The sequence below is a fragment of the Phaethon aethereus genome, assembly GCF_964289735.1.
Source record: "Phaethon aethereus genome assembly, chromosome: 2".
In the NCBI taxonomy this organism is placed as follows: domain Eukaryota; kingdom Metazoa; phylum Chordata; class Aves; order Phaethontiformes; family Phaethontidae; genus Phaethon; species Phaethon aethereus.
In genome coordinates, this window is record NC_138582.1 from 126571644 (window position 1) to 126596968 (window position 25325).

At 39.9% G+C, this 25325-nt stretch overlaps 1 protein-coding gene across 3 annotated transcripts in view; it reads right to left on the reverse strand.

Annotated features, from left to right (window-relative positions):
• Positions 1–952: 952 nt before the first annotated feature.
• Positions 953–25325, reverse strand: part of RBMS3 (RNA binding motif single stranded interacting protein 3) — a gene marked incomplete at its 3' end in the record, with an annotated part of 447733 nt that continues 423360 nt past the window's right edge. For all 3 annotated transcript variants that reach the window (XM_082015151.1, XM_082015150.1, XM_082015149.1), the window contains exons 12-13: positions 3625–3705; positions 953–1084 (exon numbers count right to left, since the gene is read on the reverse strand). In XM_082015151.1, the coding sequence (XP_081871277.1) occupies positions 953–1084; positions 3625–3705 (213 nt within the window). The remainder of the gene's footprint in view (positions 1085–3624; positions 3706–25325) is intronic.

The following is a 25325-nucleotide window of genomic DNA, read 5'->3' on the forward strand; positions in this document are numbered from 1 at the left end:
GACAGATAGGTATAATCCTAATCTTTCCTATACCAGCTCATATCTTATGCCTTTATAAGTACTATATCATGATGCATTGACTGACATATCTAACATATTTCTCATCTGACTGCTTGTCTACTTCCTTCCCCAAGATAAAAAATGCGTAATTCTCTCTCGTGATGCTAATGTTCAATATACGTGCATTAATAAAGGACTGGGTTTGGGCTCCTTCCTAGAATCTGTCCAACATTGATTGGTCCAGGTGAGTACCCCGTCGCTAAGTAACCTTCCCTTCATGAGGACCAGTTTTATTGTGGCAAAGAGGAGTGTTTGAGGATTATTCTGAAGATGAAGGCACTCTTTAGGAGTTCTAGATCCATCTGCCAGTGTATAAATTTTGAATTTTCCAAGGTATTCCATGGGAAGCAAACAAAGGCAGCAGAGGACAGGAGAAAGACAAAGCAGTGCTTCTCCCCATCCCTTTCTTATGCCTTCTTCATCCACTACCAGTTCCTGCCCACTCAGTGTCTGCATGGCACCAGTTCTGCACAATCACAAATACCAACTTGGGGCAATTTATACTGCTTCAATAGCTACACTTTCAGAAAGAAACCTTTACATTTGTACCATGCCAATATTTTCACCACTGCAAAATTTAAGCCCTCTTTTTAACCTCTGATGCTAGATGCTGCTTTAGACCAGCGTGATGATTAACACAGTTGTTGAGATCCTTCTGAGTCCAGAAAAGCAGCAGACAGTTAGACAGCATATCATTGCAGGCAGGAACTCAAGGACATTTTGCCAAGGTGAGGACATCACCCAAAACCTTTTGCTAATTACGCTGCTATATATCCAGAATTCATTTGAACTTAACAAAGCTACTCAGAATTTATATTGCTGAAACGGGGAGCAGAATTTCGCTTGCTACAATCAAGAAACAAAACCTTCTGGTTACAAAGTGTATGCCTACTTACTTAGACTGTTGGTAAGAATATGCAGGTGCATGTTCACTGGATGTTTCCACTGTCATCTGTTGCTGTTGACCACTGGCTTCCTGTGATGAAGATGCTACTGTCTGTGGAGAAGTATCAGCAACGACACCCTAGGGAATCAAATGAGAACATGAAATACTAATTTTACTCACTGCAGGGAATTACATAAAAGAGCTCAGCACCAGCTCACCATTCCTGTATTTCTCTAGAGGTTGAGAGAGTTTGAGATAGCAGAACCACATGCTAAGACAACAAACTCCGTCAGTTTTAGAAAGATAATCCAGCAACAAGAACTTCCTTAGCATACCAGTCTCTGTAGTACTTTGCTCTCACAGGATGCAGTGGAAAATATGTCCACTTTTGAGGGCAGTTCCCTGCCCATTCAAAACCAGAGGCAAAACTTCTGACTTTGAAGTGGCGTCTGGGTTTTACCTTTTGTCTTTTTTACAACATACGTATGGCTGTTTGGATTTTCATTTACCTCCCCCAACTTCACAGTGAGCTCACACTTATTTTGTTTGATTTGCAATGCAATAAAGGCAGGATATAGGCCCACCGCTCTCCTTACTACATATCCAACGGAATTTTAGCCACCTTAGAAAAATACTGCATGCCTCTACACACTGCTTTTATGCATGTTCCCTTCAAAAATAGAAATTTACTTCACACGAAAGACTTTTATCTGTTAAGTCAAGGCTCCAAAGAAGGTTTTGTTTATACATTTGCAAAAAAACAGATAAGTAAACACACAAAAGAAGATACATATGAATTTCACATTATGCACTATTTCTTACCCTATTTAGACAGTCTGAATAATATTATTTTTAAGTATTTTTGTACGCTTTCAAAGTAAGCTATATTTTCTTTCCTTTTCTCTCATGCTTGATGTGTTGGCCACATGAATAACATTAGCGTCTCTCTTCAGGGAACATGCTTTATTACTGTATTGCACGCAACAGAGCCAGAAGAGGGAGCACAAAGCACTTGCTTTGTTTTCATTTGAGTCCTGTGTAAACAACAGGTAGTTTATTTTAAATTATCTGTTAAAAATATCAGTTTCCTTTTTCAGAAATTCTTCAGATCTGTTGCTTAGCAGACTGTCAGTATTATCTTTTTCTGTCTACTTCCTTGTCTTTATCCTTCTCCTTTTGTCCATCTCATCTTGAGATTGTAAGCTCTCTGGGGCAGAGACTGAATTTTTTGGTCTCTGCTTGTGGAGCATCCAGCACAGTAGGGTCCTGGTTCATGATGCTACATGAATACAAATAAACATTAACAGTAATCATCATCACTGGATCAGAGTAAGATAGGCTATATATTCAGGTAATATTTTGATTATTACAGTAGATAATTACAACATCATTATTTTAGCAGGCATGAATACACCAGTGAGTGATGAGGAGGAGGGCGGTGGAAGAATTAACTTAATTTCTCATTTGCACTGGTCAGCACAGTATGCAGCCAGTACTGCTATATGAGCCACTCTCCATGCCACCTTCTCCTTTAAATTTGGATTTGTATCTGCACAGTTTAATACCTAAGAATGGCAGCTGAAAAGAGGCACCCATAACCTGTTTGTAAACAAACAACATTTAGGGCAAAATTAGCTTGAGGCAAAAAAGACTAAAACATGACCAGCTCAGTATGACAAGACAGTAGAAGCCTTTCTTGTGGGATCTCATTTGGGAATCTCAGTAATTGCAAAGAACTGGGAGAAAGCAGGAGCAGTCTACCTGACTGCTGGTGGAGCCATGCCAACAGTACAACTAACTCAGCATCTTCAAAGCACAGAGTAGTAATAGCACAAACTCCAAAGTCCACACAGCTGAAGACAGAAGTACTGAGACCCTGGCACTCCTCGCATCACCCCAGAGTAGGGGAGAAATTATTAATAGAAGAGGGTAGCATCAAAGAGAAGCACACAGGGAAGAGGATGCCAGGGCTCCCTCCTCTCGCTGTGCTCAGTGGCCCTTATGAAGCTTCACAGAAGTGGAGGACAAGCTGACGCTCTCCCGGCAGCTTGTGGTCTACAGGGTTGAGTAAATACTTACTCATTAGACTGTCATCAGCATGACTCAGCCCCAAGGAGGGAGGGAGCGAATCCTTCCTCAAGGATGAAAAGCACTCAGTCAGTGCAGCATCCTCCACGTCTGTATATACAAGAGGAAGGTTTCCATTGCTCAATCACTTTTTCTGGTGGCTAAATTTTTCAGCAATTACCTATACTTGCTAAGGACCGCATCAAACCCTCTTGCAATCTTCTCATCTTGGAATCTCTTTTGGGTTCGTGGTCTGCCTGCTGGGTTTGTTTTCCTGTCTCTTCCCATCTCCCTCCCAAGTACATGGGGAAAAAATAGTCATAATCACTGATGTTTTATTCCATGTCCTGCTGTACAAAAAAAAAAAAAAGCAAAACAAGAGCCCCTGCAAATAATTTTTTAAAAAGGGGGGTGGGGAGAAAAAGGAAGGAAAAAGAAAGAAAGAAAAGGAGAAAGAAATGTGCAGTCCTAATTTTAAAAGCTGGAAGCTTCCAGCCATCATTCCATAAAGTAACTTTAGGCCCCTTTCAAACAACAGGTGCAAGGAGGCATTAATAGGTAAGAGTTCTGCTACCCCTTCACTCTACTTTCATGGATGGAGATAAACTTACTTCAATAGGGACAGCTGTTGGAGGCACAGGAGTGTACTGGGGAATGTAGGTCCCTTGCATAGGTGCAGCAGCAGTCATGTACTAGAACAAATCAAAGGCAAATGAACATTAGAAAACCACAACCAAGATGCATAATACCATATTAGAAGCATGACACTGTTTCAATTTCCTGCTCAGAGTTTGTTGGTTAGTGTATAGCTTATTATTTCTTTTAATTAAGGATTTTAGGCAATGGTAGGCATTACCTAGCTATTAAAAATCATAATCTTGAACTTCAAAGTCAGGTCATATCTGAATATAGGCAATAGCAAACATCTTGCTGATAGATTCAGATTGTTCACATGGCTTCTAAAATTGAGAGTCTCCTATTTGTACTTGCAAAAAAGATAGTAGAGACAAGACAGCAGCATATATATAGTGGTTACAGATACAAAAACAGTCTAAGCAATATTTTGGAATCATTGATCTTATCTAATGACACCTACAAAAAATGAAGCATGAAACTTGACAGGTTTATTCCAGTCTGTGTTTAACCCTGTCAATAACAGCAGTTGAGTTTACAGAAATACAATGCTGCAGGGAGGTGCAATCCGAGATAAGGAAAATAAAGGAAGAGAAAGATATACCTGGGACTTTCTCATTTCGTACACAGAATGTCTAGCTAAATTCTTATGGCTTATTCTTAACATCCAGGGATCTTTTCTATGCATTTCGAAACTTCTGCAAATTATTATTATAGCAACGCTTCGCATTAGTTTCTCTAAAATATTGTCTCTCCCAAGCACTGCAAGAAAATTGTTTTTAAAATTCATGAGTGCATGTGAATTTTGCCATTGGTATGGCACTAATCTCTTTCTATACAGCACTTCTTAAAAAGCTCTTGAACTGAATGCAGCAGATACTGCTCAAATCTTCAAATAAAGTATCAATACTAAGTCGTCAGATCTATATGTACTTTTCTTTCTACAATCCAGTCCTAACTGCATGTCTTCACTGACAAGAATCTCAGAATGTGCCCAATCCCACAACTGACTGTATGACACTTCCACTACATGTTATCTTCAAAGACACACCAAAGATCTGAATCAGCCCAGAATGTATTTGATGAATTTTAAAATGAGTTAAATATAGCTTTGCTTCCTGGCAGAGCTAGGAAGTGCTTGCAAGATTTTATTCTGCTGTTTATAGTAAAATTTACATTTAAAGCACTCTCTCACCTCAATTCTAAACTAACTGGATGGTTTGATATGCCTGTCACAAACATGCATTATGAAATTGCATAGTGGGGTGCAGACTCCACAGCAATGCTGGAGAAAGGCCTCAGGGAACGAGAACAGAATATTTAAGAATCCCACAGCTAAATTCTGAAGTCTTCAAGTAAAAGAAAAAAGAACTTTAATGAAACTGTTTTCTATAGAAGAAATATCAGTGAGGAACATAGGTGACATAGAATGCATAGTTGCAATATGAGGAGCATTACTGTGTTGAAAGCCATTACAATATTGTTGCTAAAATTCAGTGTTTTCCTTAACTTGAGCAAAGAGACGGGAGCATCCCAGTGTCTGGGTGCCTGTTTCTGGCCATGATTTTCTGCAGCTCCTTTTCGTTGTTCTTCAGAAAAAGAACTGAATTCAGTGGGTTTTTTATGAATGCTAACCCACCAAAGACATTAGGCCAACTATCCCTATTGTACTCAGTGTAGCCGGGCTATTCTCCTGCCTTACAGATTAGGAGCTAATGAGAATGTTACAGCAGGGTGTTCCAGAGCTGCTTCCGCTTCATTCATTCTGCTTTGTAATGTTGCCGTCACATGTTGGGATGACATCTGCTGTGTAGCATTGTTCTAAATGTGTCAACATATAACATTAACCTGAAGTACTCCTTCTTACAGTTCTGCAAAGACCTACAAGGGTTTTAAATACCTATGCAGACTAGCTTCACTCAGACAAAAATATAGATTTTAAATAAAACTGTTAATTTGAAGAATAAAGCGGCCTCATTCAACTTGGACGTCCTCAGAGCTCTTCCCTGACTCCAGCAGAAGATCAGTACTCAGACTCTTATAAGATGCAGTTGTCTGCCATTCCCTTACTTTACACAGAAACACATATGAGTTTTAACACACAGCTATCACATTATTCAACTGCCTTTTAATTCAGACCACTCCACTTTTTGCAAAATCCTTTGGCATTGAGTTCTGTAGCACAATAATTGAAAACGTCCAGGAATTAACTGGTGTCTTTGCTGGCTCTGCAAGCACTTCTCTCAGTAGTCACATAGTTTCTTACCTCTCTTATTGTTTTCCTCTTGAGGCAGATCCTGATCTTACTTGCCAGATTACTTCATGTTGCCTACTTGACTGCTACACAATCCCTAGGGGAAACTGCTCTGTTGACTTGAGTGTGACTGGTGGCCCTGGCCAACCTCTGCTTGCCCTGGTCTTTCTAGACACTCACACCTCCCCATACTCTCCCAGTTTATTTTTTTTGCATGAATTTTAACTGAATTCAGCCAAACAGCAGATGATTTACAGTGCTGGAGACCAAAGCCATCTAGTTACTTGCCAGACTCCCTGAAGAACTGTAGGAATGTGACTTCTCCTCTGTATATAACATATTCTGCTTGTCTAAATGTCCACTGTAATGGTGGTTCAACCTTTTGGTTAAATCATTTAGAGCTCTACAATTAAAACAAATGATGTGGGCCAAATTAGAATCATACAATCATTAAGGTTGGAAAAGACCTTTAAGATCATCAAGTCCAACCGTCAACCCAACACCACCATGCCCACTAAACCATGTCCTGCAGTGCCACATTCACACATTTTTGGAACACCTCCAGTGATGATGACTCCACCACTTCCCTAGGTAGCCTGTTCCAAAGCTTGACCAAATTAGTTCCACCAATGGCATAAATGCAAGTCACAGTTTCTGTGGCAAAGAATTCGGCCCTAGTAGAAATTAGCCAAGGCTGAATCCTACAGAGTACTGCCGCTTAACAACTGGCCCTTGACCACATAGCAGCAGACTGGTCTGTATTACAGATATACACACTGTGCCCTTCAGTGGAACATCCAAACATATTTAAAGTATTTGTCTTTATGAATGAAAAAAACCCTCACCGTTTCAGAAATGAGTAACCAGGTCAACAATTTAAAATGTTATCAGGGCTTGGAACTGATTCTCAGTCTCCAGACTCTTACTTAAGGATACATTAAGGCTTCTGTAAAAAAATTACAAAAAAGATAAAGGACAACTCGGGCTCAATTCTGAGAGATACACAATTGGTCTTAAGTATCTAAAATCCCCTCACATGCACAGGGAGTCCCAGCTGAGACCACATGGATTCAGGGGTGTCTGCCCTGCTGGGAGAAGTCTAGCGCTGAGAAATTGCTTTAGTTTTTTGTTTACTGACAGTATAATGAAAAAGGAGAAAAGATTAATTTTTATTATAACTGGCATTAGCTCAATCAAGTTCACATGTATTTCTTCCCTTTATGAACGACATAATCCTAATTCTCTGATCTCACAGGATAAGTACATTAAAGATTACACAGTGCTAAGGCGCAATGTCAGAGTCAATACTTAACATCAATGGCTTTGGATAATGCAAGAGTTGCATTTCTTGTCATGAATATTCACAGTTGGTTGTTAGCAGAAAGCTTCCTAAACACTGCTTTTCAGTAGCTTCCACACCCAGCACACACTGAGCCCACTGGAGTCTGTGCCTCTCCCTGGGTCCCTCTGCCACTCTACCCAGCTATTTTGTAAAATAGTGTGCTCTGGATGGGTTGGAGTGAGTGCTGCCCACGCCCGGAGGTAGAAAAGAGCTTCAGAAAGAATTGTGAGGTTCAGAAGAAAAGTTAAACATTTTATATCTGCCCTGCTCAGGACCACACAGGATGAAGACTCTGCTCTAAGGACGTCCCTTAGCTGAGGGACTCTGTAGTGATGCAGTTCCATGGGGACCACAGGTGCTGTAGATGCACTCAGTCTGCATATGGCTTCCCACCTACCTCAACAAACTAATGTAACTTGGAAGTAGGCAGATGGCAAGATGACATCTATGTCAGAAGACCATCACCGAGACTTAATTTCTCCATGAACCACACTCACTAAAGTTCTTCAGCCATATGTGAAAGACAGCATGACTCACATGCTCAGCTTAGCAGTACCCAGCCAATTCCACTAAATATTAGTATTGTAAGCACTGAATGAGAGAATCTGAAAAATCCAAATCCATTCTTTCTTTGTCATATGCTTCCATCAGGATTAAAGATTCTTGAGCTGTAACGTGATCGGTCATTTGACACAGTATGTGCAAAGCAGAAGAAAACACTGTCCATTCTTCCACAGCTGTACAGGCTTTGTGGGTCTAAAAGTAGAAGCTTCTTATTTCTGACAGTAAAATGAATAGTGACTCTACAGGCACAGATGATGGATCTGGAGGGTATAAAGGAGCTTTTTTGGCACTGTGATCCTTTAAAAGCTGATAATTTCTACTACAGAAAGAAAAGAGACATTGCTGGTGGCACCGTGCTCTGAATTTGTTTGTAAATGATGATTTTCTTCATACAGTATACAGAATGCATGTTCTCAGTACTGAGGATGTGCAGTATTGCAGTATATAATGCATACTTTACAATGCCTGACTGCTTAATTCAGACTGTACTTATCAGGGCACCAATTTACCCTATATGCTACATTAACAATTCTGCTCACACCTTGTCCAATGGGATTTTTGTTTTTATCTTTTTGAAACTAGTGAAGTATTGTGAAAAAAAAAATAGCTAGAAAATGAGAGTAGTAGTATACACTTACACCTCTGCTCTCCTTTCAGATATTACCCTCTGTGACTACAAATGAAAGGAGGTGACAAATGTATGAGGAGGTGGGTTGAGGGGACAAAAGGAAACTGTGAGAAGGATCATGTTTACTTCAGAGAGCAACATCAGTTCTTACTGATCTGCAAACAGCAGGATATATATCCCAGCCTGGCTCCAGCAGGACTCCTGTTAAGCCTGCAGCAAACATTAAACCCATAAAGGTGGCAGGCACTGGGAAGAAAAAAACAAGAGGAAGGCAGCTGCCTGCATCAGGAGTAAGGGAGCATGTTGCTGTAGGACAACACGTTTCATCCATCAAAGGTGGAGCTGAGTGACCTGCAGGGAATCTGCAGGAGCTTTTACATGGAGACTATGGCACAGGTAATGTCCATTTATTCATTTGCCCTAGTAAAACTCTGGCCTGCCTTTCTTGGGCCCAGGTTAATGCAGAGTCAGGCAAGTGCCCAACAGCTGAAAAACATAGCAAGCACCTCTTACACAGGCTATTTTTTACTGAATTTCAACTGAGACAGTGCCTGAAAGAGTGAGTGCCTCTCGCAAGACCAAACAATTTCATTCACATCACCAGAAGACTTCGGCCACACATTTTGTTTAAATTCTGAAGGTCATCATTAACAAAAAGTATAAGAAACCACCCTAAAGTACAGTTCTATTTATAGGCCTAGTTGCCTATAAAATAACACAGCTGTGATTAGCAGGTGGCTATCGGATATACGTTAACTCTCTTGGCCACAATGAGTACTGTGAGATTTTACAGAGTGACAACAGTTGATAACCTGATCAACGTTGAATAAGTTTCCTGGTATGTGGAAAATCAGAAAGAATTTACGAAATGAGACATTAATATACAAGTTTGCAGTAGATTTGGAAACCTTGAACAACACTTACTCAGAATTAATAGGCTTACTAAGGACAAGGAGCAATGAGCAAGGAATAAATGTTAAAGAAGAGTTCTTTTATAAAATCAATGTGCAAATGCTGCTTTCTGGTGTTTTACCTTTTTTTTTATGTACATGTTTATCTGTAGCAAAGATCAGAGATGGCTTTCCTTATTTCATCAACCTCCATGCTCCTGAGAAGGCACAGAGCCTTTTCAGTCAAGGTGAAATTGCAGAATCCTTGTACCAGCATATGCTGGTAAGCATTTACACCACAGCAGCCTGCTGAAGGGAGATTAAATTGGACATCTTATGTGAGTAAATGCTAACCCATGTGTCTTAAATGAGAAGGATTCCAGAGTCTGGTTTTCAGTGACTATTTGTGGTTTCATATCACTGCATGAGCTATAGCACAGTGATAATGACTTAGCTTTTTAGGATTCTCAGAATTAATGCCAGGGTTTGTTTGTGTTTTTTTAAAACCATCTGAGAAGTCTAGACACTGCATCACTAACAGAATTATGTGAAAACATTTGCATTGCTGGAAAACTGAAGGAAATGAGACTGTTGGCTGGATTTATTTTTATCTTTTTTTTTTTTTTCCATGAAGGAAACCTGCCCTCCCACTTTCAAATCTCTTTCCCTGCAAAGAACAAAGATTGCATCTCGCTTCGACCATTGTGAAGTGGTCGTAACTTTAATGAAATATAGAGTAAAACTGCTGCTTTTTTGTCCCTTGTTCCGCCTTCTCATTTGAAAATACACTGTTCTCCAATAGAAAAGAACATTGTCTCCCTGTGTCCTCTTATCCCACAGCCTGACATGGAGACGTAGGAACTCAGGAAAAGGACCATCTAGTTCATCTGCGCCAGTGGCAGTTCAATGAAATACAACATCCAGCTGCCACAGTTTTTCCTTTAAACTTCAAATATCTTTTGCTACCCAGAAGCATTCTCATTTTCCAGTTCAACCCTGTAATTATTCAATGGCTGTTATTAATCTTAGTTTTTCCCAATTAAAGAACGTGAGAAAAAAAGATGTGGAGCTTTTGCATATATTACAATATTTTTGCTAATAATCATCAGCCCGGCCTAAAATATAATAAAATAATGCTATTTTACCACACAATTACCATAGCCCTATCAAGAATAGCACTGTCATTCAACAGAATCCCATCACTGGGCCACTGCACTCATTGTTCAGGCAGAGAATAGAAATCTTTACAAGATTTAACCTTCCTTCCCTGCTGCTCAGTAATACAAATGTATTTAGGAACACTGGCCATCACTTCCCTTTCAGCCTTCCTAATGAGATGTTACCTAATTCTCTGAGCAAGATAAATGAAGGTAGAGAGAATAATAACTTCAAGAACGATATTTACAAACTAATCTCCTTTTCTCTTCAGGAGTTCTAAGCATCCTTCACAAATCCCTACCTTTGGAAATCAGAGTAATACAAAGGTATAGAAGAAACGGTGCAGATGAGCTAAACCCCCCACAGCTAACAACAGGTCTTTTCTTTATTTGAGAAATTTAGGCCTGCTACTAAAGCAGAGCGATCAGGACTAATCAGATAAAGACTATTTAGAGTAAACAAATGTGAGAACAGTCAAATCACCACATACAGCTGTGCACCACGCTCCCACTAGCATATAAAATCTGGTGTTTGTAAAAACTGCAGTAAATGCAAACAGCACTCCAGGAATGTCTATAGAAACAGATAAATAAAAACCTAGCCCATTCATTTTAACCACTTTTTAGAGCCTAAAGTCTGGCATTACAAAGGAACTTGGTGAAAGTCTCAAATAGCTTTCAGATATCTCACCAATGTCTGGAAAGGGTGAAAACGGAGGAAAACCCACCAGGATGTCAAAATTAAGTTCCCATTTTGATTGTATCTTTCATTAAAGGCTAGTGAAACTTCTTATAGGAATACTTCTTTATAACAACTTGTTCATATTATGTTTATCAGTTTGTACACGGCTATGGAACTCAACCTCAGGGTGCCAATGATCCCTGCAGTCTGTGTCAGTGTACCTAGGCCCATGATATTTTCAATCTTGTCTTCCCTGTGACAAAGTCTTCACTGTAGGCAGGGATCCATGGAGGCTGTACAGAAAAATAGACTGAGCCTCCAGGTACGACTGCATATAGGAATAGCCTCAAGTTGTGAAAACTGCTTTTTTGCATAATTCTAATATTCTAATGTCCGATGGATACATTTGCAAGTCAGCAAGACTATTCCTACGCTGAAAACAAAGACCATGATTCTGGTGTTTTGTTGTACTTTCAATTCTTAATTCTTCAGTTCTTATCCATTTCTCTACAAAAGGGGTATTTTGTATTTTTTCTAATGCCCTCTATGTATCTGTTCTGTGAATGTACATTATGAGATCTCTGGGGCAAGTTTTTGAGCATGGGTTAGTGCATGATTTATTACAGACTGTCCTGTCTGCAGCACCCTATATAAAACCAGGGTATAGTGACTATACCATAACAAAAGTGCATACTGCATCAGTCTTGGTCATCCAGGATCGGTAAACACTAAGATTCTGTCACATTTATGTTCTTCTTTCAGATCCTGTATCCTGAAGAATAAAGGGATGATGCAGCAGAATTATAACTGCTTCTTCTGACATAAAAATTCCCTGTGCACCCCTCGGTTGGAAATTCTCAGGAATTTCCATCGGAATACAATTCTTTCAATTAGTCCCTGATGAATGGCTGTTAGTAAGATGAAGGAAGACTGATCTGTATATTTTAATATTTTCAATATAAGTAAATAAATAAATGTGTCAGTGAAACTCTCAACACATGAACACATTAAGCTATTATTAATAACCTATCCATTTATATGAACAAATAATTGCCTTCTAAAGGTAAACACGTCCTCTAGAGGCTATTAAATCTCCATGAATTTGAAGAGTGTAAAAAGAAGCAGACTGCTGTGTGCAAATGTCCATACTGTATGGATGAAGTTGTTGTTAAAACAACAGGAGAACTGCTTAGACTTGTTAAATAAAGAGTTGCTCATCAATCACATACGCCTTCCATTTGCTCTTTCAGACCAGACATAAGAGTAGAGACACACAGAAAATCACCTGAATATTAGTGGTTCTAATTACCCTAGAAACAGGAGGAATTTCACCATCACCTCCTGCATGAAAATGCCTGAGAGATGTAAGGTAGTAAGATAATAGTATGACACCACCAAACCACGTCTTGGATGTTCTTAAGAGCAGCTGAAGCACAGTATTGCTCAGTCCTTTGTCTCTAAAAGATCCCTGTAATGAAAGATATCACTGGCTTAAAAAAAAAAGAAAGAAAAAAGAAACAAAACTACCTCAAAACTTCATAAAAAACAGCTGTCCACAAGTACCTTCACCTAGAGAAGGAGGAGAACTTCCCAATTCAGTGGGCACAAAATATCTTGCAGACATCGCCTGTGGTTCATGTTGGGGCTTACACTAGAAGCTGACAGTGGCACTAGGGACGCCTTAAAGGCTGGCCTTCCTGAATCAGTGGTGAAAATGCAAGTCCAAGCTTAGGCAGGGGGAAACACATTCCCTCTGGGAAATGCTGGGTCCTTATGCCTAAGGATGCAAGGAAAACCAGCCTGCTGTCAGGCGTGTGTGGCCAAACATCCTGCAAAACATGCACTCGAGGCTTCCAGGCTGCTCAACACAGAGTTGGGGTGGCTGAGTTGGGAGTTTGCAAGCCCCAAGAGCCCCACTTCCATCTGGGTCTCAGGTGAAGCTTTGGGATCTCCTTGCCTCTTCTTGCACAGCTGGGAACCACCAGTTCCTATTCAGTCTTCAAGCCGGTGCCCTGCTTTTCTTGCCCAAAGCAACATTCCTGAGGTTTTCTGACTTGGCTCCCAGGACTAATCTGGTCCTCAGTAAGCAGACCTGTAAGCCCGCTCATTAGGAGATCTGGAAGCCTGCCCAAAGCGTCAGACATGGCGGGGCTGCTCTGGAACACAAAATCCTGGGAGCACTTTGCAGCTGCTGCCTGAAAGCTGACATAGAGCAGGACAGCAACCAAGAGGGATGTTTAAACCAGTTGGCAGCTGTCAAGGTCTTGCAGAGTATATTTTGTATTGGAAACACCATGAGCCATTGTTTCAAAAAATTAATTTTTGTTTGGAATTTGTGGCTCACGGCAGAATCTTTCTGTTTTGAGTTTTTTAAAGATGAATCAGAATGAAACCAAATTTCATAGGATGAAAATCCCACAAACTGGAAACCATGGATGTTGCTCAGCCAGCTCTTCTTCTGTCTGTAACTTGGGCAAAAGGATCAGCCATGTTCATATTTGGAAAGGGTGGGGATAATAGAGAATAATAACCTTTGATGGCTGGTGGCAACTTCAATACATTTAAAGTACTATGTTTTAAAATAACGCAGTACAAAATATTGCTTCTCATTAGCATACAAAGTGGTCTGCTAAAAGCTTTAAATGTATTTACATGATCACTAGCTTTGCTTACATGGCTCTGGAAGTTGGCAATAGTAAGCATTTCTGTGAGGGCTTCCTTTTTACTGCTTTCCAGAAACTCCTGTAATTCTTACGCGAGAAAGGTGCCCTTAAAATTAATGTCAATGCCCTACTGATAAAGAGTGACTGAGTAAGAATATTACAGTTTGCCCCTAAGTAGGTTAATTATCTATCAGCTGTGGGAGGATCTCTCAGACACAGCAGACCGCATCAGCTCCAGGGCAGCATAACCAAAAGAGAAACCTTGCCTTTTAACAGGGTGCTGGCTAAGTGGACTGAACTGTATCACCTTGTTGTGAGCTTGTCTACCATGTAAAGAGTCGCTTACAGTGCTGAACTCCTAAACTTTCTTTGTGGTAAAAATTACACAGAACCTCTCCCAATTTGTCATAATTTCATCCAAATAATAAGGAGAGGAGGGAGAGGAAGTGGAAAGATACCAAAAAGAAAAAAAATATCAAAAAACAAAATAGAAAATGAAAGAAGGAAAAAAATGCCCAATACTACAAAAAAACAGTCACCCCTCCTTGCCTTAAGCCTTCCTGTTTTGTCATCTAATCATTAATTCCACCTCTAAACTGTCCTAAAGAGGTCCCTTTAGAATGTCTCCCATTTTTTACTGCTGCAGGTCTTTCACACTATTTCATCATATTTTTTTAATATTTATTTTTATTTTATTTTTATTTTATATTTTTTTACCTGGTACTGGGATGCTCTATTTTGTTGGGAAGGTGCGAGCAGCACAGCTGATGAACCATAAGTGAGGCAGCCAAGAATGTTAGCTTGATGCTTCAGCTCTGAATCTCAGTTTGTACAGGTGAGCAACTTAGGACCTAGGAAACCTGAGGTGTATTCAAAGGGGGGGAAAAAAAAGTGCAAGCACACATTCGCCATAAGACATTATTTAATATAGCTGCATGGGTGTGCTTAGTACTTATTTTCCCAAGAATCACATCAGCAATGCTTGAAGGGGCCAGTAAAACAGATGTGTTTTAGTGCTGGCAGAATAGCAGCATTCCAAGGCTGTTCTTTGTATTCCTTCAGTGCTAGCTTTCCAAAGGAGACCGTTAGCTCATATACATTCAAATTATATACAATTACTAATTGGTAATTGTGCTTTAACACCCTCTTACAGATCTGGACAGCATAAGCACAAATACCAGTGTATGAATTTTAATAATTTTTAGGGCTAATAAAGCCCAGGCCAAGTGAAAAGCAATTCATTTCAGTGAGGAAAAAACCCTCTTAATCAGTCTGTCCCCACTCTCAGTGTACTGATTGATTGTAAATAGTTTTAGACAGGGCTAAAAAAAGTATAGCAGCAGTTTCAGGTAAATGCTTGATAGACAAGTATGCCGTAACGGTTGTTCTTGTTACATTTTTTCAGGTTAGCACATTCTGTGAAAAATTAAAAGCAAAGTAAAACATAACAAAATCTTCCCAACTTCCTCCCCTCTCTCTAATTCTGATAGGCAAAGGAATATGAGGAGGATAATCCATGAAGGAAATCAACATTGGGGAAGACATTAATACATGTACAAACACCTGTATTTCCTCCTTATGAATGCCCTTTATATGACAGAGCTGTCTAAACAGCACTTAAGAAGCAACAGCAAAATGCTTGACAGACAGGCGTGATAAGTTATGGCTCAAAATGTTTGCTTGCCAGACAGAAAGGGTGACTTTTTTTGTGTGTGTGTGCTGAAAATCCTTTAAGGTAAACTCACTCCATGTCCATTGGCACACAGCCATTTTTCTATAAGCTCATATTACAATGCTGTATTTCTAATGGATTGGGTATAGTGCTTTTCCATTTTGCTAATGAGAAAAGCTAAAGGCCATTACTTGTTCTGATTAAGATCCCGAGGGAAGAAATGTGATGTGTATATTACCAGGCTATACGTAAAGGAAGTATGTGGCATTTCTAATCAATCAGATGAAGGGTAGACAGAAAAAGTCTTATCCTGTGACTGCAGAGGAAGAAGATACAGGGGGGAAAGAAACCATAGAAAGTGTCTTTAAAAGGTGACTTACGGGAATCAGTATAATGATACTAGTATGATCAATGACTACAGCTACTATCTGGGAAGGATGTAATTACCAAAATGAAAACTTTCAAATGGGAAACCTGATCAAGGGCAGAGGTACTGTCATATTTCTCGGAGCACTGTCAGCTCTCATCCAGGCAATGTATTACCACGTCCCTCCCAAGCACTACCATACCACCAGGCTGAGCTCTTCTTCCCTGGGGTGGGAGCAGACTGAGAGAATGAGGGGTTGTGAAACTTTGCCTCCAGGTCAAAAGCGTGGGTAAGTCTTGGCCCAAAGGCAAATTGAAGATAAGGAAAGGCAAGGCTGGGAAAAGGGAAAGGGAAAAGAGAAAAGTCCCAGTCATGACCGGCTTTAAGGATAGTTTTGCAGTGGTGCACATTTAAAAATGGTTTCAACCAAAAGAAAGGAAATGATGTAGACCAGTGAGCTATTCATCATAAAGGAGATCAAACAAAAAAATGTACTAAGAGATGCACTGCTGCGTTTGCAGAAGGATACTCTTGAATATCGACTAAGATGTTTCAATATGCTATTTTACATGTTTACTCCTGATTGCATAGAATTATACCTGGTTGAAATACAGAGTTTAGAGACATTTTTTTCATTCCTTCTTAAATGGCTGCATAGTTACAGCATGAAAATGCTATAAGATACATACTCCAAATGGCAAATGAAATGAATAGAGCTTGGTCATGGGTGTTCTAAGAGAGGACAAAATCTTCTGTATGTGTCAGAATGCATAGTCAGAGCTGTAGATATATTTTTAATAATATATTAATTTCACAGAATATTATAAATCACTGCTGAGCATTAAAACCAACAAAAATTCTAACATGCTATATCCCTTCAAATGGAATTTCATGTGACAGAGTAATGAAATATTACTATCAATGACAGCAAAACTACAACAAGTGATAAGGCCAGCAGGAGAGACAGTCTTGTGCACTCTCCCAAATCTGTATTAGGGCATCTGGCTTTCCTCTATGGGACACCATTGCTTCTTTCTTCTACTTGGGAATGCTTCAGATAGATCCACTCGGGAACAGAAAAAGGCTGTAACACTTTCCTCCATCTGCTCTAAAAGAATAGTCACAAGAAACACTGGGACTGTCATGGTGTCATGTCATGGTGACAAGGCATGGATGCCACATACAGTGTTGGAAAAAAATAAGAATCACAGAAATCACAGAAAGCCCATCTACAGCTATCAAACTGAAATTCAATCATCTTTAGCTTTCCTTAAAGGCGTATATTTAAAAAAAATTCTACACAGGCCTTAACAGGAGTTTCCAGTGAACTTTGCTGATCCCTCTGCTCCACTCATGCGAAAAGGAACAAATGTTGTATAAGTGCACCTCAGCCTGTACAGGCAAGCAAGCAGGATGGGGGAAAACAGCCTGGCCTCTTCTAAATGCCGCAGCCCAGTCAGAGAATTGTTCTTCTCAGGAGGATCTTGCAGAGTATTTCTAGGCCAGGTTGTCCTTTCTGGTTCTTTGATGCACTTCTGGCTTTGGCACATGGACTGACTGGAAAGCTCAGACATCTTAATTTTGCATTGGCACTTGTGGATCTGCAAAATGTTCCCTTTCTGCTTTCCTTTTCCAGTCAAAAAAAAACCCAAAAAATTAAGTGCTGTGCAAATATTTGCAATGGAGAAAGTCCTAACTGCACAACAGATTTTCTTTTCCAAGAATATGACAGAAATGATAAAGTGGCCATTTTTCCATCAAATAAATTTATATCAACACCTTTAAAACCAGAGGACTTTGCATGATTCACCTTACACAGAAGAATCACTGCTGACATACGAGTGTTACACTGCACTCCCAAGCCTCACTCCTAAAATACAAATTAGCAGACTTAACATTTAGAAAGTGTAGAACTGGCTATTCCTGAAGCTGAATAGGGGCATTTGCAGATTCCTCTCGCTTAGAGGCTGATGTCAGGGATGACAAATTTAATCTTAGGATGAGGGTTGCGGGGGGTGGTCTGCCAGCCTGTCCAGACATAATATCCCCCAATAGCCTTGAAGGAATTGTAATTGTGAACTGAAATAGCATCTGCTTAACTGTCATCCTAGCCTCAGGACTGGAACTTTTTTCTTGTTGTGAAGATCATGAGAAAGACAACAAAGAGCACAGAGCATGAAGATGAAAAAAGAAGTGAGATTAAACCATTAAATACAACCACCAAGACAGCTGTCCATACTGCTAGTGAAGTCAGGGAAATATAAATGCCAAAATGTATTTGACATTTATGATGTATTTTGGCATGGGAATTTAGAACATTGGTTGACCGCAAACTTCTAGTTTACAGTATTTTTAATTAGTATTATAAAGGGCAGATAATCAGAGGTTATTTGGTGAGAAACAAATACATTTCAATGCTAGGCACACTGAAGAGGTAAGGAGTAAAGCCAGATCAAACCAGATCTGGTAAAATCTACTCTTTTCTTACTGGGAAGAAGGGGGCAATTAGTTCAGCTACCATGACCAGAACAGTTTACTGTTTACATCGCACTGAGAGTCTGGGCTTTACCTCAAATGTCCTGCTTGCATTAGCGGTACAGCTGAGCCATCCCTGGGTTTGGAATAGGCTCTGCTGTCCATGCTGTAAGAAAGACTACACCATATGGAGTTCATTTTCCTTAAAGGAAATCAAAAGTCTTGCATTAATTTGCTTATTTATTTAAGTGGCATTATAAGGTTTAATTAATATTTTTGAAACACTTTGAGAATGTAAGATGCAATATAGGTGCTGTTGATGTTATCTGCCAGTTCTTTTCTGCCTCAGGATGTCTCTCAAAAGACTGGGGTCCTGTTGTGTTTGGGAGAAGTAGCAAATGCTATAGATTCCCTCCTGTATCACTTATACTTTGGGGGAAAAAAACCCAAAAACGTTTGGCAGAAATCTGCATGGTATGTGTAGATGGAGTTAAAATTTTTCCACAGAAACTCCACAGCTACATAAACTGAACTGCCTAAAAAAGAAGTGCTTCAAACTAACAGTAAGTGCCGCATTTTCCCAGTTTGCAATGGGCCCAACTCTGCCTGCGAAGATCTCTCTAGAATAATTACAGGCCAGAGACACTAATCCTTTACAGTTCCGTGCCAGACTTGTAATTGCGATCATATATTACCATTCTTTGGAATGCATATCCAATAGCATACACAAAAAAGTAAAAATCCTAATATTAAAAATAAACTCAAGATGATGCAGTGATGCTTAAGCTGTATTTTTCTCTTTTGAAACACAAGAAAATATAATGCTGCTCATGATATTTGTATGAAAATTAATGAAAAGGAAAAGTGGATTTATAAGCCTTGAAATGTATCATTCTTTCTGTGCCTTCTGTTGCAAGTTAATTACTTTAAATTCTTCCATCAATCAGTTTCTGATTTCCAGCTCTGTCGTACTCAGTTTTAAACAAAGGATAGAAATATCAAGGCCAGTGGTCTTCTGCTCTCAATAGTTTAGGCACAAGCTATACAAATAAAATGAGGAAACCTCCTTATTTAACCAATGTCTATACACTGAATGGAATTTGTTTCTACTATTTCCCTATGTCCCATAACACATCAAGGAAATTCAAAATTGTTGTTACTTGTACTTTTTAGTTATTAATAAACTTTGTGTAATATGATAATCTTCTCGAAGGTGTAAAGGAAAAAAGACATCCTTTCTCTTACATCAAAGTAGAAAACCTCAATTAAAATAAAATACAGTGAACCAAATTATGACCACCTTGGTGAAGCAGCCATTTATTACCAGAAAACTAAAGTTTCTGAGAAAAGTCCATTATCTTCAGAGGAAATCAGCCCTACTAATAGCTAGTTAGGAGCAACTGCATGTTAAAAGGAAGGCAGTAAAATAGTTTTTGCTAGAAAATTGCCTTTGGCTACTAAAATTTTGAGCACCAGTTTGGATTCTGTGGATAGACTGGTCAAGGTCATCTGTGGGAATACCATCATAGCCAAATACTCATTTTACCTCATTATTATATTTTTGTCACTCCTATTAGCACTATCAAAAATGGTCACTGAAAAAAGAACACATACAACCCATTTTTTTAGCCCAGTGCAGGTGTTTTAGGTGAGAAGGGGTCGCAGCAGAGCACAATCACGGTAAACAGTATGGGAGGAAGGGAATAGTCAGGTGCCTTAGTCATTGAAAAAAAAAGCCAGTTTAGAAATCATGACATCTTTGATCTATACTGTGGACCCTGCACACAACTGTGGTTGGCAGGTCAGAGAACACAAACAGCATGAAGTTTTTGTATGAGTGAAATCAGTTTGTGTCATTGAAATATACTGATTTGAGGCAAACACCCAAGGGAAACACACTCAGCACAGGAAAAAAGGGAGTTCATAGAGTCATAGAATATTTTGGGTTGGAAGGGACCTGTAGAGGTCACCTAGTCCAACTCCCCTGCAGTGAGCAGGGACATCTTCAACCAGACCACATTGCTCAGAGCCCTGTCCAATCTGACCTTGAATGTTTCCAGGGATGGGGCATCTACCACCTCTCTGGGCAACCTGTGCCAGTGTTTCACCACTCTCACTTATACCTAGTCTAAATCTGCCCTCTTTTAGTTTAAAACTATTGTCCCCATCTTTCTTATAAGCCCCCTCTAAGTACTGGAAGGCTGCAATAAGGTCTCCCTGGAGCCTTCTCTTCTCCAGGCTGAACAACCCCAACTCTCTCAGTCTGTCCTCACAGGAGAGGTGTTCCATACCCCTGATCATTTTTGTGGTCCTCCTCTGGACTCTCTCCAACAGGTCCATGTATTTCCTGTGCTGAGGGCTCCAGAGCTGGATGCAGGACTCCGAGTGGGGTCTCACCAGAGGGGAGCAGAGGGGCAGAATCACCTCCCTCAACCTGCTGGCCACCCTTCTTTGGATGGATCCCAGGATACGGTTGGCCTTCCGGGCTGCGAGCGCACATTGCCCGCTCACGTCCAGCTTTTCATCCACCAGTACCCCCAAGGCCTTCTTGGCAGGGCTGCTCTCAATCCCTTCATCCCCCAGCCTGTACTGATACCGAGGGTTGCCCCAACCCAGGTGCAGGACCCTGCACTTGGCCTTGTTGAACCTCATGAGGCTCACACAGGCCCATTCCTTGAGCTTGTCCAGGTCCCTCTGGATGGCATCCTGTCCCTCAGGTGTGTCAACCACACCACTCAGCTTGGTGTCATCTGCAAACTTGCTGAGGGTGCACTTGATCCTGCTATGTCATTGATGAAGATATTGAACAGTACTAGTCCCAGTATAGACTCCCAAGGGACACCACTCACCACCGATCTCCATCTGGACCTTGGGTCGTTGACCACTATCCTCTGGATGTGACCATCCAACCAATTCCTCATCCACCCAACAGCCCACTCATCAAATCCATATTTGTCCAATATAGAGAGAAGGATGCTGGGGGGGAGTGTGTCAAAAGCCTTACAGAAGTCCAGATAGATGACATTGGTAGCTCTTCCCTTGTCCACTGATGTGGTCACTCTATCATAGAAGGCCACCAGGTTGGTTAGGCAGGACTTGGCCTCGGTGAAGCCAGAGTTGAGGCTGGTGAATGCACAACAATTTGGACATTTAGATATTAAACTCCTAAGAAACTGGCTGTTGCTGTATTACAACTGCTAGATTTAAAAAGGCAAAATTAGAAGTATACAGGTGTGCCTATCAAATTCAAAAGAAATAATGAATCCCAAAGGATAGAGCAGTCCTCCATGGGACTGGAAAAGGATGTGCCTCTTTGAGATACGATTGCTCCCTGGACATATCCTGTCGTGGTGTATCTTTTATCTGCCACACAGTAGAAATCTGCCATGTTCAACAGTTCATTTACCTTGCTAGAAAAACAACTCAACTCAGCAAACTCCCAAATTCACTCGATGCAGCTGCTCTCAAACCCCTTGTTACAGTTTAATGAAATGTGCTGACTGAGCTGTTTCATAGTAAATATTAGTTATAGCAGAACTCTCGTCCCAAATTGAGTCTTTTAGGAGCAAGAGGATTCTACAGCGACGTAGCACTGACACAGAATCGCCCATAACTCACAAATAATAAAATACCATCTGAGGGCACAGAGGTTATTGCCATCAGCAGCTCCCTATGGAATTGTAAATCATTTGAACAAAGCTTTTTGAGAGACTCTTTTTTGAGAACTTCAGGCTGGAATCACTGTATATACAGGATCCCAGCGTCTTACACAGTGTATAAAGACTGCACCTTTAGTTCCTTCATTTAACCTTACTTCACAAATGAGTGAACCCTGAACAGGCTGTTCTTTCCAGATGAAAATAAGAAAGATACCTCAAAAGCACTGCCAATTTGTCTTAAAGGAAGTTTAAACCTTTGGGCTACCAGCCTGCCAACCATCTGATAAACCATGTGGATTAACTGTGAAATGCACTGTGCACTGAAGTTCAGAGGGATATGCTACGGGAAGAGGCAGCGAAATTCAATGGAATATTATTTTTGTGAGCATCTGCAGGTCCCGGCTTTGGCCCAACACACAAGTTATGTTATTTCTGTCACTGTGATTAAAATACGAAAAATACTGAACATCCTTCAAATTAAATTAACTTTCAACTTCGTTGTATGTGTGTTCAATAAATGTGGCAATGTGTCACCCTCAGAAACACTGCAGCATCTATAATCTAGTGTTTCTGTGAAGTCCCAGTGCCCCTGGAAGTGTTCACCCTATGAGAAAACACCGGGAATGTAATTCAAAGGTTGCTGCTCAGAATAGAAAGATTTTGCTTAACAAAATGTACCCACCCCATTGAAAAAAAAAAAGCCAGAAGCAAGCAGTATACTTACTAATCCACACAACACATGTTGAAATGAGTCAATCTTAACTCTTAGTCCCAAATGTTTTTTCCGAAGTGAATACTGTGAATGGTCACTTGCAACATATGTTTACTCTTTGACTGTGTAGACTTCAGACATTGAGGATAAAAGGTTATTTGATGTACAGCTCTTTTCTGAGTCTTGGTACATCATGCTCAGTAAACATTTTAAAAAGTTTTAACAATTGCCTTAATTCTCAGTACTTAAATGAACAGAAAATAAAAATTAAATTATTATTACTTGTTTTGAAATGAAATAACAATGTTTCTTTGTAATTAAAAACAGAGCTTGGAGACGAAAAAAGGCTGCTAGACCACTGCTCTGTTTTTGTGTCAATGCCCTCCTGTGGATTTTAAGGTGTTTGGCTCAGTTCAGTTCTGAAAGTCCCAAACGATGACCTTTCCCTGATTCATTTCAAACACTAGTCTAGCTCTTAATATCTTACCAATTTCTGCAAGATATTCAAGTTACGCTTTCCCTATTTTACTTTCAGCTCCTTATTTATATTGTTAGCACCATTAAAACCGTCTCTTCCTTTCCATGGATGCCCTTCACATACCTACATCATGTTATAAGCTACTGTTGTCTATCACCTTCATGCCCTTTTCTTTCAGCTAAACTTTAAAACCTCTGTGATTGAAGTTGATACAATTCAAGTACCTCATCTTAGACAGAACTGATATTATGTGAAGGACTGCAACAGTGCTTTGCAGAAACTAGTCGCTCCTCCATATAATTTATCATGTTGTTCTGTTTTGTTGAGGATAAAGCCCTTTCAAGGATTTCAGGACTTTTTGCTGCCTCTGGGAGACACTTCTTGGCTTTCATGTTATCACAGTTTGGCAAACCCCCCCCCCCCCCCACCTCTCTAAGACCCTCAAACTTGTCTTTGACTACAGCGGTCCCACAGAATTTGTCTGCATCATTGATAATTTGGATTCATTACTTCTCTGGAAAGCCACATTCATTGTTTATCAGAATCACCTGAGTCTACCTTAAACCCAAGCAGGACAATAAAACCAAGTTTCATTCTAATAAGGCAAAGAGGTATGTTTGTGATTATAAAACTGAAAACATATTTACAAAAGAGAAACACGTCAAGAAAATACAGGTGACAGACCTGACAGAGTACTTTTGTTTTCCACCTTTTGTTGTGTTTGTCAGTTATAGGTGTGGCAGGATGTTTCAAACCTAGAATTATTTTCATGTCCTTAACCTATTATTTGTTCCTTTTTTCTACTTCCCTGTCTGTTAAATAAAGAGCCTCTTTCATCTAAATCTTACACAAATCACTACAACCAAATGAAACCAACCTTCTCTTCCCAAAACCTGCCCCGATTATTTGTGGCATCAAAACATTTTCACATGAACACATGTGGTTTATTCCCTTTTTTCCCTCTTACCACTCAAAGTGTTTAGGGGAATGATCTACTAGTAGCTAGCAAAATGAGTTCATATTCTTGGCTCGTGTCAAGCAGACATATGAACAAAAAGTTCTGGGAGTATGATTAAGGTGAGCCTTTGCGAGGAGGTATGCTGCACACCACTCACTATCTGCCAGATACTAAAGGTTTTATGGCTTTCAGCTTCTGTTCACTATTGCAAAATAAAAAAGTTAATTTTATATGCAGTGCATGGCTATCACTAAATAACGTGCTTTGGAAGGTGTGGCTTTGAACTACATTTTCATTATCCTTCGAAGTTTCACCATGTGGCATTTCTAGAAATCACAAAATGGAATTGCAGTAGCCATATGTAAGAAAACAGTACAGAAACAAGCCACTAAATATTCTAGTTGACAGATATGTGAAGTCAGTTGCAAATTAATTACATGAATGACTTTTGTCTGATGATGAAAATTAAGTTATATTAGGTATGGCTCTTTTGGCTGATACTTTTTGCTTTGCTGATCCATCATTGTTCCTTTGCGTTAACTTTTTATCACCATGATGAGGGAGTTGGAGTCCTTCTCTGAAAGGGAATCTGGGCTAATATCTCTATAAGTCAGTAGCTGATACCTTGAAGAAAGGCAAGGAGTCCTCAACAAAAGCACCTGTTTGTTTGTGGAAGTCTTGTGTGAAGGTAAAATTTAACACAGAACAAAAGCTATTGACATGCTGGGCTCATATGAAGGGCTGCTTGAACCAAAAATGGAATTCCCTCCATCTGTGTTTATCCTGCTTTTACATTCCCCCTCTCTACCTTTGAAGGTAGGCACACTTGCACATAAAGGCTAACAGTAAGCCACTACCAACAAATGGTCAGAAAGTACAGCTGAGTTCATAAGAGAAGGGGGAACAACTACAGAATTCAGATTTTATGAACTCTATTAATTCAAAATACCATCTAACCATAGCTATGGTCAAATGGAGACTCTGAAACCCACGCTGAGACAGATGATTAGAAAGAGCCTCCTCTACATGAGGGCTGATCATCCCAATTCTCACAAGAGTCAGTGGGACTTGAGGATGGTCCAAAAAGGGAAAAGATCACATCTTTCCTTGTTCACCCTACCAGGTGTTTGCCCTATATACTTTCAAATTAAGAATTTTTCCACCCTGCTTGTTGCACC